At 42.0% G+C, this 16,374-nt stretch overlaps 1 protein-coding gene across 1 annotated transcript in view; it reads left to right on the top strand.

Moving 5' to 3' along the window:
• Positions 1-16,374, top strand: part of CDK5RAP2 (CDK5 regulatory subunit associated protein 2) — a 687,227-nt gene that overhangs the window by 269,299 nt on the left and 401,554 nt on the right. The window contains exon 15 of the mRNA XM_069241280.1: positions 2,562-2,693. Within this exon, the coding sequence (XP_069097381.1) occupies positions 2,562-2,693 (132 nt within the window). The remainder of the gene's footprint in view (positions 1-2,561; positions 2,694-16,374) is intronic.

Genomic DNA, 16,374 nt, shown 5'->3' with positions numbered 1-16,374 from the left:
CATAAAGTAGTTAAGATGCCCAGACACTCAAATATTTAATATGCAGAAAGAAAAGAACCCTCAAAAATCATTTTCAGAATAACCCACTTACGGTATCTCATCTAAACAGGGTCAACTGCCGAGGTGGACACTTTCACATCATAGTCCATTATGTCTGGATATTGTGTGCATTTTATCTGGCTCCTCCTTTAGCCTCAGTGTGCACAGTATATATTGTACCATATAAGTACTTTTTTTTGCCCTACAGCTTGGTTTGGAATGACGTATTTCTTCTAAATGTAATTTTATTCTGTCCCTGTGTCTTTTAGTTGTTCAACTTTGTTAATTTCAAATATTTAAATTTAAGTATCAAGTCACCTGTGAGTCATGTCTAAATAAAATTAACAAATGTATCATTACAGCCACTTCTGTCAACAGGATACACAACAATATTTGAAAAGCGCACGCACAATAAAGTGTAGTTTGTGTGTATAACATTAAAACTTAACAAGCTTTGTAAAATATGATTTAGCATATTAAGCAAGTAAACAAAGGTGTGTCAATTTAGCACATTTGCTGAAGGTGAGCTAGTTGTATTAGCTCTAAACTGAAACACAAAACCATGCCTGTTTCGAGATCTCTTACCTTTTAACATGGGATCACAAACAATCTCTTGCTTCCTTGGTACTCTGCAAATAATAGCAAGAATATTACCTTTTCATATTTCCCCTCCCGAAAAGGCAAACACGGTCCTTAGACAAACCGTTTTGTGCATTTAAAAAAAGAGGGAATTTAAGCTCTAGCAGTGATCATGCAATGACTTGTATTTTTATTGGCAACAAAGTGCAGTTCCCTCTTACCGTATTTTCCGGCGTTTAAGACGACTGGGCATTTAAGACAACCCCCTACTTTTCCTGTTAAAATATAGGGTTTGGGCTATACTCGCCGTATAAGACTACCCCTCTTCCAACGCACACCAAATAAAAATTTAAAAACATCAGATTTGATTTTAATATGGTAATTTTAATTCAAGTGCTTATGACATGCAGGTACTTAGTAGGAAAACTGTCACTTATAAACATAAGACTGTTTGTCATCAAACATGTAAACATAAAACAGTGCAAGTGGAATAGCCTGGGGCACGCGCAAGAACACGTGCCTGTCTAGACAACTGCCAGCGAGGATTGCGGCACACGGTAAGAACAGCTCAACTCACTCGTGACCGATCAGCTCCGTGTCCACAAGTAACTGAATCTTGTGGAATGCGGAACCCATCATACGTTTGGAATCGATTTCCAAATGCAGCGCACGGTGGCTCAGCTACAGGGCGCCTGTCCCTGAAGTGTCAGCACGCCGTATACCGGCGTATAAGACAACCCTCGACTTTTGAGGAGATTTTCAGGGGTTAAAAAGTCATCTTATATGCCGGAAAATACGTTATATCCCAGCAACTGACAAGACTCTTTATGCTGCTCTGTCTTCTAGCAATATTTCTTTTAATTTTGCACAGCATGTCCAAGGATGAATTCCTGGTTTGTAAATCGAAATTCTAGCCTGATTTTCATCAGTAATTTTTTTTATGTCAAACTCGGCCATTTAGCACAGCATCTGTTTGGCAAACATCCTCTTCTAAAATAAATGTCACAGAAAGCTCAATTTTAGACCAAACATTTACACTGTATGTAATGTGTTTAAACTCCAGAATGCTTCTCAGGTGCACCTCATTCAATTTTATTTTATTACAAAGTTACTTGTTCCCTGCAGGATATCCACAAACCTCATAAATACATCTACAACATGAGTTCTGCTTCTTATCTCATGGGCCTACATTTCCACCCCATAGTTTTACCAGTATTTACCTCCTTTGCAAAATTAATAGGATTACTTTTAATCCCGAGGTGGATGCTCTGTTTGACTGAGATCTGACACATGCAGTTTTCCACATGTACTTGTGCCATGACAAACAGATGCGAGTCTGATCCCTCAATAAGCATGCTTATCATCATTTTGATCATGGTCATTTAATAAAGCAAAGATCTTGAATGGGTGTACTTCCTGTCCACATGATCCCGTTCACACTGCACATCTTTAGCTATTGGACCAGACAAAATTCTTCAAAAGTGTGTGATAACCTTTACAGCTGTCTGCAACAGTGCTCACTAAAACAAAATTGACTGTAAAGATTGGGATTATAATTCAACATATTCCTGGGATACTTGACACTCTGTTGAGAAGTGTAGATCAAACCTTGTTAATGTAGCAAGTATTTTTGAAGAGCCAGAGGCCAGTTCTCGCTTTGGTATTCTTTTCTCTTTGCTGGAAATTGACCTGCAATTATATTTTATGTGCCAGATTGAACACATGCTGTATTATCTTGATGAAGCACTGAAGTACAATTTGGTACGCTCCCCTTCTGTCCTCGTGAGAGTTACTGTAGCTTTTACATTAGTGTTTTGGGTTTATGATTTGGATTGGATTTATAATAATTTGAAGACAATTAAATTCCTTCATTTTCACCGTTTGCTGTATATTTATTCACGGTTTCCTATTAAAATTATCATTTCTACTTGTGTTATATTTAGGAAGCTTCAGATTGCAACATGAATGATGAAAAAGAAGAAAGAATTGATGAGTTGCTTTATAACATACAAAAAAACAAACAAGAATTGCTGCATCTGAACAATCAGCTTGCCATTAGAGAGGCAACTATTAATGTAAGTGCTTGACTGTTATTCAAATAACTCACTGTTTTACATTCTAAACTCGTCTATCAACTGTTGTGGAGACCATATTATATGCCATGAACATAAAGGGTTACTGATAACATATTGTTTTTCTCCAGTGATGTTCAGAAAATCCGCATGAGTTATGTTTGGAAAATTACCACTATCTCCTTGCCTTTTTCTCGTGCTGTGTCGGGAGAAGATACATTGCACTGTTCTCATTCTAAGCTTTATGTTTATAAAGGGAAGTTAGGGGATCCTCTTGCCTAATAATCACCTAATTAGGTGAGAGGATTGGCTAAATGACTGCATTTGTTGCTCGATCACCTATGTCACTTAATGCTCACTGAAGAATATGCATAGTATTTCTTCTTGATTTTAGACAAAAGCCTGTGTTTCCGTTTCAGACATAGGTGAGTAATATGCTGTAAAGTCTTTACTTTTAATGTTTAAAAGCAAATCTCATAACAATTCCAGTGGTGAAAGTATCAACAAAATAATCCTGTGAATCTTGTCAGCCAGTGTTAACTTCACTCACTGCGCAACATAGGTTGTGTTAATTTGCCCACTTTATTTAATGGAATTCATTCACTCTATCACCATATGTTCAAACAAATGAATTATGATACCACAAACATTCAACTTGATTGGCGTTTGCAAAACTGAACCTTGGTGTTCCATCCCGAACCTGCTTTTCCTAAGCGGATTCAATATTCCTTCCTAGGAGGAACAGGCAGAAATCACAGTTAAGTACATACTGGGTATTAGCAAGATGTGAAGAAGACAAGAAATCAACCACCAAGCAAATTATCGCAACCAAGCATATACAGATGTGGCCGCAAATGGAATGACACTGCACAAAAGAATGACTATAATCTTACACACGTTAAGCAAAAACGATGACTAAAACCTATTTTTCCGCATCCCCTGATCTTCAGTGATAGCCATGAACATTAGAATTGTCCTGCCCACGTGCGGGATTTCAGAATACTTTTTTTTACCATACATATGACATTTATAATAAATGATTAAATTCTTATACATTTAAATGTATAAAAGTGCACTGCAGCCTATATAAGGCTGAGTTTACCAAATTTCTGTTATTTATTTCATCGGTAAAAACGAAGCGAAAGTGAAAATATTATATATAAAACAAACCTTGGAACAAAACAATTTGCTGTCTTAGGCACCTTAAAAAGTGTGAAATAAAGGAAAATCTAGCCAGAAAGTCTATTCTTTGTAGGACACTGTCCCTTTATGGAGCTATCAGCTTCATTATCCTATTATAACTTGTACTGTCGATTGCCTTGGAGCACCCTTTCTCTTTTCAGCTATTGAGGAGAGGATGCTGGGACACTTACTTGGATGCTAAACCCTGTCATTTGATTTAAGAGGTCTTTTTTCCAACCATTTTTTTGTCTTCACTCAACATCTTTCTTAGGTCTGAATGCTGTTTGACAGAAAGTCTTTGATTTTCCCGCATTTTTTTCTGCATTTTTGCTGAGTATTTGGCAGTCATAACTTCTCTGCTTGTCAAGTGCCCTAGTTGTGCGAGGAAAAAAAACAGCAAATGATCCTCACCGATTTTTGTGGTTTGCCTACCTAATTCTCACACTGTGTAGCAATGTCCTTTTTGCCTAAATATATCAGAAAATACTAAAAAGGATCTTGAGATTATCTTCCTGAAAAGGGACTCTGAAGGGAAACCTGAAGAGTCAGAAGATTAGGGAGAGGCAGGAGTGCCAAAGAGTCGACAGTGGAAGTGTCCCACCTTAGTTGAATCAGAGGTCTTACTTTGTAAGGATACCACAGAGGGAGGTCCCAAGAAAAGAGTAGGCACAAAAAACATCGCCTATCTAATCACAGGCATTTCACCCTGTCGAGATAGAGGGCTCTATTAAGGTCAAAGTCTGAGACTGTCAGGGATAGATGCACTGCCTAAGTGCGAACTGTTATTTTAGAGTTCATCATTTACGATATCGGCCTACCAGTCTGTTTTTTTTGTGTTTTTTTTTCATAAAACAATTTTAGTTAGCATTTTGAAGAAATTCGCACGACACCCAGTACATTTCCAAATGAAGCAGTGTGAAGAGTATAAAATGAGAAACGCAGTTTGAACATTCAGGCTATGGCAATTGGTACAGTTGAAATGCACTCCTTAAAATAAGTATATTGGAATTCTCAATACCAACCAGATGACCTCAATAAGCAATATTTATCAAGTTGGAAGTTCAGTTCCTGATGAGCCCCGTTTGGCGTCTGATGAAGACAAAATATAACAGTCGGATGCCCTCAGAGTCCTTGACATTGTGAGGTGAAGCCTCCCAGCCCATTGTGTTATATCTAAGTAGTGAAGGGGTGCCATACAATGTTGAATTTGACTACTCGATCACGAATAATGTCAGTTTTTCCATGGCGTAGAGACCAAACCTCCTTCCACCACATGTTTAAGGGAGAGGGTTGTGGCTGTTACCACATCTGGGCCACACACAGTTGTACGGCAAATAACAAGTGGGAAAACAGGCGGTCTGTGGGGTCATCTAGGGGATGAGTCTCTCCACCCCAGAGTCCCCCAGGAGGATCACAAGTGGGTCAAGCGGTAGCAAGACACTCGTTATGGCCTGTATTGTATGTAGGATTTCAACTCAGAATGTGTAGCTCAGTGGGCAGGACTACCAAGTATGTAGAAATGTACCTCATTCGCCACACCCCCAAACATCTTTGTCAGTCTGACATAATAGTGTTTTATAAGCATTATCTTTGTAGCAAACACATATTGAGGATTTAGCAGCAGTGTGCCATATGGCTCCCCACGTGTCACGGGAACTCTCAGTATCTAATTTCCTCTCCCATTGCAGTACATAGGCATGTTTTTTTGGGTGGGGGGTGGGGTGGGGAGGTGGCTAAGTGCAGAAGGTATTGGTATAGCCACAGTATGCCTCTACAGCTGTTATTGAGGTAGAGGGAGTTGATGAGTGTGTCGACACATTCGGAAGGCTAGTTGTGCGGGCGGGGGGGGGGTCTACCTGCCTAGTGAAGTGCCTGACTCAACCTATAGGTGACTTGTCTAGTCAGTGCAAATTTAATGAACAGAACCTCTTGTATTCGTAAGTCGTTGTTGTCCACAGAGCAGGAGAGCAGCCCTGTACCCAACTACAGGGAGTGCAGAATTATTAGGCAAGTTGTATTTTTTAGGATTAATTTTATTATTGAACAACAACCATGTTCTCAATGAACCCAAAAAACTCATTAATATCAAAGCTGAATATTTTTGGAAGTAGTTTTTAGTTTGTTTTTAGTTTTAGCTATGTTAGGGGGATATCTGTGTGTGCAGGTGACTATTACTGTGCATAACTATTAGGCAACTTAACAAAAAAAATATATATACCCATTTCAATTATTTATTATTACCAGTGAAAACAATATAACATCTCAACATTCACAAATATAAATTTCTGACATTCAAAAACAAAACAAAAAGAAATCAGTGACCAATATAGCCACCTTTCTTTGCAAGGACACTCAAAAGCCTGCCATCCATGGATTCTGTCAGTGTTTTGATCTGTTCACCATCAACATTGCGTGCAGCAGCAACCACAGCCTCCCAGACACTGTTCAGAGAGGTGTACTGTTTTCCCTCCTTGTAAATCTCACATTTGATGATGGACCACAGGTTCTCAATGGGGTTCAGATCAGGTGAACAAGGAGGCCATGTCATTAGATTTCCTTCTTTTATACCCTTTCTTGCCAGCCACGCTGTGGAGTACTTGGACGCGTGTGATGGAGCATTGTCCTGCATGAAAATCATGTTTTTCTTGAAGGATGCAGACTTCTTCCTGTACCACTGCTTGAAGAAGGTGTCTTCCAGGAACTGGCAGTAGGACTGGGAGTTGAGCTTGACTCCATCCTCAACCCGAAAAGGCCCCACAAGCTCATCTTTGATGATACCAGCCCAAACTAGTGCTCCACCTCCAACTTGCTGGCGTCTGAGTCGGACTGGAGCTCTCTGCCCTTTACCAATCCAGCCACGGGCCCATCCATCTGGCCCATCAAGACTGACTCTCATTTCATCAGTCCATAAAACCTTTGAAAAATCAGTCTTGAGATATTTATTGGCCCAGTCTTGACGTTTCAGCTTGTGTGTCTTGTTCAGTGGTGGTCGTCTTTCAGCCTTTCTTACCTTGGCCATGTCTCTGAGTATTGCACACCTTGTGCTTTTGGGCACTCCAGTGATGTTGCAGCTCTGAAATATGGCCAAACTGGTGGCAAGTGGCATCGTGCAGCTGCACGCTTGACTTTTCTCAGTTCATGGGCAGTTATTTTGCGCCTTGGTTTTTCCACACGCTTCTTGCGACCCTGTTGACTATTTTGAATGAAACGCTTGATTGTTCGATGATCACGCTTCAGAAGCTTTGCAATTTTAAGAGTGCTGCATCCCTCTGCAAGATATCTCACTATTTTTGACTTTTCGGAGCCTGTCAAGTCCTTCTTTTGACCCATTTTGCCAAAGGAAAGGAAGTTGCCTAATAATTATGCACACCTGATATAGGGTGTTGATGTCATTAGACCACACCCCTTCTCATTACAGAGATGCACATCACCTAATATGCTTAATTGGTAGTAGGCTTTCGAGCCTATACAGCTTGGAGTAAGACAACATGCATAAAGAGGATGATGTGGTCAAAATACTCATTTGCCTAATAATTCTGCACTCCCTGTAAAGGAGCCAAGATTGACCTTGCCAGGGGGAAAGTCAGGGTTGTCTATCAAAAGTGGGTAAGCTGGAAGGGATAAGTTGGGAATGCCTGGTGCTGCTGTACCTCCCTCCAATAAACTAAATGTGTAGATGTCAAAGGCAGTAGTTGGGGAGCCCCTGCCCAAGCCATAAAAGCCTGACAAAGGAGATGGAGAGAGGGCTTGCTCCACCTGAACCTAGGGTTTACAGTTGAGGTCATGGTTCCAGTCCAGGAAGGGGCATAATTGTGCTGGTAAAATATGTTAGGACATAAGAGAAACCCAGGTCTACACAGGAATGCTTTCGTTACTCTCAGGGACTTACCTCCCCACACAAAGTCAAGCATTTTGACACAAATCTGTTTGCGAGTAGCTTTGGGGATGACTAGAGAAATGGTCTGTAGGATACCGGAGACTCAATGAGTGCAAAGACCAGGTGGGACAAAGGACATCCCTGTCCTTTGCCCCAAGTAAGTCTGATTGTTGGGAAAAAGGAGGCATTCATTTTGAGTTTGGCAGTAGGCTTCTGAAATTGGTGTGAATAAAAGTTTTCATCTTGGGCCTTAAGTTGATCTTATCCAGAACCTTAGAGCGATATCCCTAGTCGACCCTGTCAAGCGACTTCTTGGCATCAGGAGAGAGGAGGGCCATTTGGGTTGTTTCTACGGTTCAGCCACCTCCATAAAAGCCACCTCCAATCAAGTATTGTCGTTTGCATGCCAGTTGTGGATAAAGCTAGATTGAGCTGGTGCTATAAGTGAAGGCCACACATGGTGTAGGCGGGCCACGAAGATTGAAGCAAATAATTTCATGTCACAATTTAGCAATGCTATGGAGGAGCATTGTGTAGTGGGTTTACCCAGCTTTAGGAGGAGTGTAATATGGGATTCCAGCATGGTAACTGGAACCACCTCAGAAACCAAAAAGGAATTGAATACCTTCACCAAGGGCTCAATCAAGCTTTACAAATGTGGCTGAGAACACATTGGGGCCAGGGCCCTCCATGATGGGAGATTACTAATCACTGCCTGACCCTCGTCTGCAGTGATATCATTCTCAAGAAGACGAAACTCCTCTCTTCTATCTGGAGGGATATACTTATGCAGATAGTCATCCTGATGCTAGGCATCAAGATATTGGGCCTTGTAGAGGGTGGAATAGTAGTAATGGAAAACTCAAATTATATCTTCTGAATCCTGCTGGAGACAGCCCTCATAATCTGCTCATTCCCTGATCTGATACGTGTGGAGCAGATATGTGGCCCAAGAGCCTGTCTGCCTTATCCCCCTTTTCATAGTAGGTTTGGTTAATGTAGAGAAGTTCTTGGCTGCTGTTTATATCAAAAGATGTTTGAGTTTCCCCTTAAGTAGACATACGTCACTCAGAGCTCTGTGGGAGACTCCTCTGTGTGTCTCGTCTCTGCCTTTTATATCTGTGTCTTTAATTCCTCTTGTTGGAGTTTAGCCGCTTCTTCAAATGTGGCTGTATCGGAAATAAATTCTCCCCGAAAGACTGCTTTGGCAGCATCCCATAAGGTCTCTGGATTCAAGGAAGTAGCATTCAATAGGATCTCAAAATGCGACTTCATTGAAGACCCATGTGTGGTATAGGCATTGGATGAGTTCAGCCTGATCAGAATGCTCACTAGCCTTGCCTTGGGCTGAGGTCATCCATGACATAGGGGTGGAATGTGGAATGTGGAATGTAGAGAGGGAGCAGTGATCACTTTATGAGAGCTGTTGGTCTAGCTGGATGGTGGATGGGATGTTCGAATAAAAGAACCTACAACTTCTACATCAAGAGTTTTGCCTTTCTTCATTTGGTATTTACTACACTGGCGACAAGGGTGCCATTGAACATCTCAACACAGGAGGCACAGAAGGCCATCTCAAGGAATCTACGTCTGTTTACTACAAGTTTGCTGTGTTTTTTCAACCTTGACAGATGAGAACAGCTTCGTTTGTTTCCTTCTCTTCAACCTATGAAGTGTATATATAAGGTACTGTTGAACTGGACTTTCTAATTATTTTGTTTTCTGTCTTGTCATCGAGTTCTTCTTTTTAACGGATGAGCGCGTGAGGCAGCTGCACGAGCATTCAGAAGGGAAAGAATGTCGATTGCGCGCATCTAACGCGAGCCGATTTCAGCAAGCATTTCATGTTAGCGTGTGTGTTTGTTTTCAAACACTGAGTCATCGTGTGACGCCTCGCGCTGCCAGCGCGCATCTAAAACGAGCACTCTTGCTCCGGAAATTGACTTTTAAAGCTCTTAATGTTTCTGACACTTCTGGAGTGAGTTGAAATACCGTATTTTAAACACGCACGAGAAATTTTCATCGAACTTCAAGTTTTTTTTTTTAACTACTTCAGATTTGTTTTTGAAGATCTTCGTATGTCACTGGAATTTGAATCCATAATTGTTGGCATGTACTGAACTAATGTATGTAACAATAGGATATATTCAATCATTATAAAATCTCAGCAGTGAACATTGAAATTCATGATTTTTGCTGTTATGTATTTAATGTGACTTGTGCAACGCTTGACTTTGAACACTTAACTTAAGTGAGGCAACGAAAGGAACTCAACATGCAAAATATTCCTCCTCCACCGTTTTCTTTAACTTCTCCAGGGGAACCACCAATAAAATGGTCCAAATGGAAAAAATCATTTTTGCACTATTCGAGGGTGTGTGGAACAAATTTATCTAGTGAAAGAAAGACTGCTCTTCTCATGCGTTGCTTAGGGTGTGAGGGCCAAGAGATATTTGTAAATCTACCGGATCTTGGTGAGGAAGCTACAGATATCAATGAGTTTGAAATGTGTTTGAAAAAACTGGATTTACATTTCCTACCTAAGATCAGTACCATCATGGAGCGGTTTCATTTTGGCATGAGAGAGCAGAGACCTGGAGAGACTATTGAACAGTATATAACTGCCCTTAGGAAGCTTGCATCAACATGCAAATTTGGTACCACGTTAGAAGAAAGAATTTGTGACCAGTTTATGTTGAGGTGCACAAATGATAAAATTAGACAGGAATTATGGAGCAGAGATAATCCAACGTTACAAGAGGTGATAGTGCTGGCCAAGAGTGTAGAACATACCATGGCGTGTGTTCATGAACTGGAGAAAGAAAAGAAAAGTGAAAAGGTGGATGTGAGCAAGATTGTTACAAAACCTGAACCAAGTGCTACCATGCAGTACAATGTAGAACGTGAAGAGAGCAAGGATAGTCTTTCTATGGTGACATGATTTAAAGATGCAAAATGTTTCCGTTGTGGGAATCCAGGACATTATGCGTCCTATAAAAAATGTCCAGCGGCCAACTCGATTTGCAGATTATGCAATAAAAGAGGGCATTTTGCCAAGTGTTGCAGAGTTTCCAAGAGTCAGACTTCTGTGAAGGTAGTTGAAGACTGCATCCTGACGGTTTCCATGGGTGCTGTGAAGAGAAAACACTCCAAGGATATGGTAACCATTCTTGGGGTATCATGTGAAATGTTGTTTGACTCGGGAGCTTGGTTAACCCTGATATCAAATGAAGTTTTTGATGAACAACTCAGTCATAAAGTTACGTTAAAAGATCCAGATGTTATTCCTGGAGGTTATGGCGGTCAGACTATTGATCTCAGAGGATATTTTGAAGCCGAAATTACCTACCCGTCTAACATCATCCGTGGGAAGGTTTATGTTCCTGTTAAGGGAGACAATGTTCTGAGCTGGCCTCATCAGGGTGACCTGAAAGTAATACTGGATCCAAATTCGCCTTCGCCTGTCATGACTAAGGAAGATTATGTTAACTCTCTAACTTGCATTGAGGAGTTGCAGGTAAAAAAAAATGTTCTCTTGCCTGTTTTGGTTGAGGAATTCAAGGAAGTTTTTAGTGAGAAATTGGGTTGTCTCAAGAAGTACCTTCACCAAATAAAGTTAAAGAAGGGTTCTATTCCTGTAGCATCCAAGGTACGTCCAGTTCCCATCTCTTTAAGAGATGATGTGGAAAAAGAAATCAAGAGACTTTGTGATGAAGACATCATTGAGCCGGTGGAGTCAGCTGAGTGGATTTCCCCGATTGTAGTAGCCAGGAAACCATCAGGGGAATTAAGGTTATGCATAGACTTAAGGAACCTCAATAAGTGTATAGTCAGCAATCAATTTCCCTTACCCAACATCACGGAAATGGTCACAATGTTGTCAGGTTCTAAGTATTTTAGTAAGATCGACCTAACTTCTGCGTATCATCAAATTAAATTGCATCCAGATTCGCGTAGTTACACCACTTTCATCACTCCGTTTGGGACCTTCAGGTTCATAAGAATGCCTTTTGGGCTGGTTTCGGCAGCTGCGGTGTTCCAACGTTTAATGTATAATTTATTTGGATCAGAGCCTGGGGTTAAGTGCTACCAAGATGACATTTTGATATATGGGAGGAGCGAAGATGAGCACAATTCTAGAGTAAGAAGAGTTCTAAGTGTACTCAAGGAGTATGGTCTGACTTTAAAGCCAAAGAAGTGTTCTTTCGGTGAAACGGAAGTTGAATACCTTGGTCATAAGATAACTGCAGATGGATTGAGTCCAAAACCTGAGTTAGTAAATAACATTTTGAACTTGCGGGCTCCAGAGAAAAAATAATTATTATTATCGTTCTTAGGAATGTTAGAGTTCCCTGCTAAATTTATTCCTAATCTGGCGTCCAAAACACTCAGCATGCGGAGACTTGTCAGGAAGAATGTTGAATTTGTGTGGGGTATAGAATGTCAGAAAGAATTTTACTGTATCAAGGCAGAGTTATTCTCAATTGGGTCATTGAATTAGTTTGATCCAAACAAAAAATGTGTCATCATGACGGACGCTTGTGAGACTGGTTTGGGGGCTGTGTTGTTGCAATATCTGGGTGATGGAAGTCCTAAACCCATAGTATTTTGTTCCCGGACTTTAAGAGGAGCGGAAATCAATTACTCCACAATAGAAAAAGAAGCATTGTGCGTGTATTGGGCTATCAGTAAATTGAGAAATGTTACATGGGGTAGAGAGTTTGAAATACTTACCGATCACAAGCCTTTGGTAGAGGTCGTCATGAAAAAGGGTCTTGATTTGATCTCTGGTAGAATCAGTAGGTGGGTGGTCAGTCTCCAAGATTATGATTATACAGTGCGCTATGTTCCTGGTGCATACAATAAGGTTGCAGACTGTCTTTCGAGACTGAGTGTGGAGGTAGAAGAGTTACAGGAGAAGGAGATCCATGGTGATGTCTCTGTATGTATGGTCACTGGAAGTGTGATCAAACACGATGAGTGGGTGAGAGCTGTGGGAGAGGATGAGATTCTGCAGCGGGTTTGTGAACTAATCAGGGGTGGCTGGAGGAATGATGTTAAACAGGACAAGGATCTGGTAAGTTTCAGGAGAGTAAAGGATGAATTATCTGTAGAGGATGGTATCCTTTTACGAGGTCTAAGGTTAGTTGTTCCTGCTGAACTAAGAAACAAAATCATTGAGTTGGGTCATGAGGGCCATCAGGGTATGAGCAGGACAAAGGCAAGGATTAGGTTAGATTATTGGTGGCCTGGGATGGATTTGATGATTGAAAGGTTTGTAAGGGAGTGTGCTAGTTGTTGTAGTAGTGACAAAATTTATAAGACTAGAGTTCCTCCTATGTGCATGAGGGATATGCCTAGTAGACCTTGGGAGGTAGTGGCTGTGGATATTGTTGGACCTATAGGTGGAAGAAGTGGTTCAAGTTATTTGTTAGTTTTGATTGATCAGTTCTCAAGGTGGGCCGAAATTGGCATATGTAGTTCCACTGAGTCCAGAAGAATTATTGACTTTCTTTTAGATATTTTTGGTCAGGAAGGTTTGCCAGAGGCTATTTTGACGGACAATGGACCTCAGTTTGGTCATGTGAAATGGAGGATTTCCTCCAAAAGAATGGGATCCAACATAGAGTGTTGTCTTTGTATTATCCGGAAGGTTGAGAGGTTTAATAGGTGTGTGAAGGAGTGCATTCAGTTGGAAGTGGCGGCAAATAGAGATTGGAAGGAAGGTTTGAAAAGGTTTCTTTATATGTATAGAGTTACACCTCATTCCACAACAGGGAAAGTTCCATTTGATCTCTTTAGAGGCAGGAAAGCAAATACCTCTCTTTCACCAGCATGGGTGTACTGGAGCAAGAGTGTATCAGAGTGTAGGGGTTGTGTGAGTGAGGAGAGTAATTTTGAAAAGAATTGTGTGCAGAAAAGAAAGGAATATTTTGATATTAAAAGAGGTGCACAACTTCTTGATGTTAAAGTTGGAGAACTTATTATGGTAAAGAAACCAACGTGGAGAAATGGTGGGAGTACATTTTTAGGTCCGTTTGAGATTATCAAATTGTTTAGAAATGCTGTTAAGGTTAAGGATGGTAGGATTTGGAATCTTAATAGAGTAGTTAAATTTAAGGGAGAGTAGTTTTGTTTTATTTCCCTTTAGTTCCTTTATTTACTTGTATGTTTATTCTTTATTAAGGGGAAGGATGTGTGGTATAGGCATTGGATGAGTTCAGCCTGATCAGAATGCTCACTAGCCTTGCCTTGGGCTGAGGTCATCCATGACATAGGGGTGGAATGTGGAATGTAGAGAGGGAGCAGTGATCACTTTATGAGAGCTGTTGGTCTAGCTGGATGGTGGATGGGATGTTCGAATAAAAGAACCTACAACTTCTACATCAAGAGTTTTGCCTTTCTTCATTTGGTATTTACTACACCATGATCTGGGGAATTGTTGCTGTCTAACAAGTGGGCATAGTGTCAACTAGAATGGGACTTGGTCCGAGAGGCCCTGGATATCTATTTTAGTGTTTAAGTCTGGGGAGTAGGGACTAAGAGACTAAGAAGTAGTAGTCAACAATACGTTCTATGTATGTTGGAGTAAAACATGTTGTTTTGCTCCTAGGGTGGTGATGTTGTCAGGAGTCTATAAGGGCCAGATCGAGGATCCAATGAGCTAGAGCTGTGGGTACGCAAGGCTCATCCTTTCTGGGGTGAGAAAGGCTGAGTTGAGGTTCCAGTGGGATATTAAAGTCACCTCCCAACACCATCTCCCATGGTTGAAAGTGAGAGAGGCTCAGAAACGATCATCATAAAGCTCCTCCCTATCCCTGTTAAGACCATATATTGAGCTAGTCAACTGGATGGAACCAAGCGTGCAATGCAGCCCTACTTGTCGTCCCGCTCGATCCCTGTAAGTACTATCCAATTTGAAGGAAAGGTCTCAACTGAGAGAATAGCCATCCCCTGGGATTTGCGAACGTACTATGAATGAAATTGCGTACAGTACCAGTAAGAATGAAAGCGTTTGGCGTCCACCCCAAAGAGATGCGACATCTACCGCCTTATGGCGTAGATTATACGTTAATGCCCTACATTTGAACGGGGTATTGAAGCCTTGTACATTGAGGGAAATGATGTGAAGAGGGGTCATGAATAGGTAAGTTGGCAGTTCCCCAGCATGCAGAGAGTGAAGCGGTCAGAGCTCGTCCATCTTTCATCCAACTGGAGTATAATGCTGTGGGTCCTCTGTTCGCCATGCCACTGGATTCAAGCTAGCCTGGCTGATGAAGGCTGATACCCTGAAACTGGTACCAGGATGCTTGTTTCCGATCCAAGAGGACCTGTCCTGGCAGTTCGGGCTGGACTGTTCCTATGGGGAACAGAGTCAAGACTGATTTTCATATGGCTGGGTCCAAACAGGGGTGCCTTGGTGAGCAAAATAATTGATGGATTAAGCACAGATCTGTGACTGGAGGTGAATGTTTGATTGGTTCCACATTCCATCCATTATTTTTGTTTGTTGGCTTTTGTTGCCCTAAGTGTACCGGGTATGCCCATGTGTGGGTCCTGGGCTCACTATGCCACTCGATTCAGGCTAGCCTGGCTCTTGAAGGGTATCCTTAAACTGGCCCCAAGATGCTTGTTTTTTTTATGTCCAGGGAGGACCTGGCCTGGCAGTTCGGGCTGGTCTGTTGCCATGGTGAACAGGGTCAAGACTGATTTGCATATGGCTGGGTCCAAACCAGGGTGGCTTGGTGCATAAAAGAATTGAAGGTTTAAACCCAGATCTGCGACTGGAGGTGAATGTTTGATTGGTTCCGCATTCCATTCATTATTTGTGTTTGTTTGCTTTTGTCGCCCTAAGTGCGCTGGGTTTGCCCAGAAATGGGTCCCGGGCTCACTATGCCACTGGATTCAAGCTAGCCTGACTGATGAACGCTAATACTCTGAAACTGGTCCAGGATGCTTGTTTCCAATCCAGGGAGGACCTGGCCTAGCAGTTTGGACTAGACTGTTCTGATGGGTGACAGGGTCAAGACTGATTTGCATATGGAGGGGGCCAAACCGGGGTGGGTGGTGAGCAAAAGAATTGATGGATTTAACCCAGATCTGTGACTGGAGGGGGTAAATGTTTGATTGCTTCCCCATTCCATTCATCATTCATGTGTATTTGCTTTTGTCCTCCTATGCACCAGCTCTCCTACGAGCTGATGCACTGCACTCACCGCCTCATCATTGGGCTGGGATGAACAGAGTCACTGTGGCTCACAATACTGAAATCGAGCCCGTATGGAGGGTCGATGGCCCCCATCTCTTCGGGCTAGGCTCCGGGCTAGGCTCCGGGCAACACTGCACTTTGGGCCCAGGCCCAATTTGGTCGCATGGCCGGACTCACAACAGCATCACTGGGTTGATCGGGGGAAACTGCAGCTTGCAGAGGCTGGGAGCGAGCCCGCACAGAGGGCCTCTACACCTCTGAGTTGGACCCATGTCATAGGGTCAAGCTCTGGCCTGTGCTGTACAGCAGATGTGACCTCAAGGTGGCAGGTTCGACTCCACTGCTCACCTGGAGCAGGTGATTCTGGACCAATATCAGCAGCAGATGGGCTTCGGTGGGGCCCCAGCACATCTCTG

Source organism: Pleurodeles waltl, chromosome 6 (assembly GCF_031143425.1).
Source record: "Pleurodeles waltl isolate 20211129_DDA chromosome 6, aPleWal1.hap1.20221129, whole genome shotgun sequence".
Taxonomy (NCBI): Eukaryota; Metazoa; Chordata; class Amphibia; order Caudata; family Salamandridae; genus Pleurodeles; species Pleurodeles waltl.
Note: the sequence above shows the minus strand (reverse complement) of the source record. Positions and strands in the feature narration are given on the sequence as shown.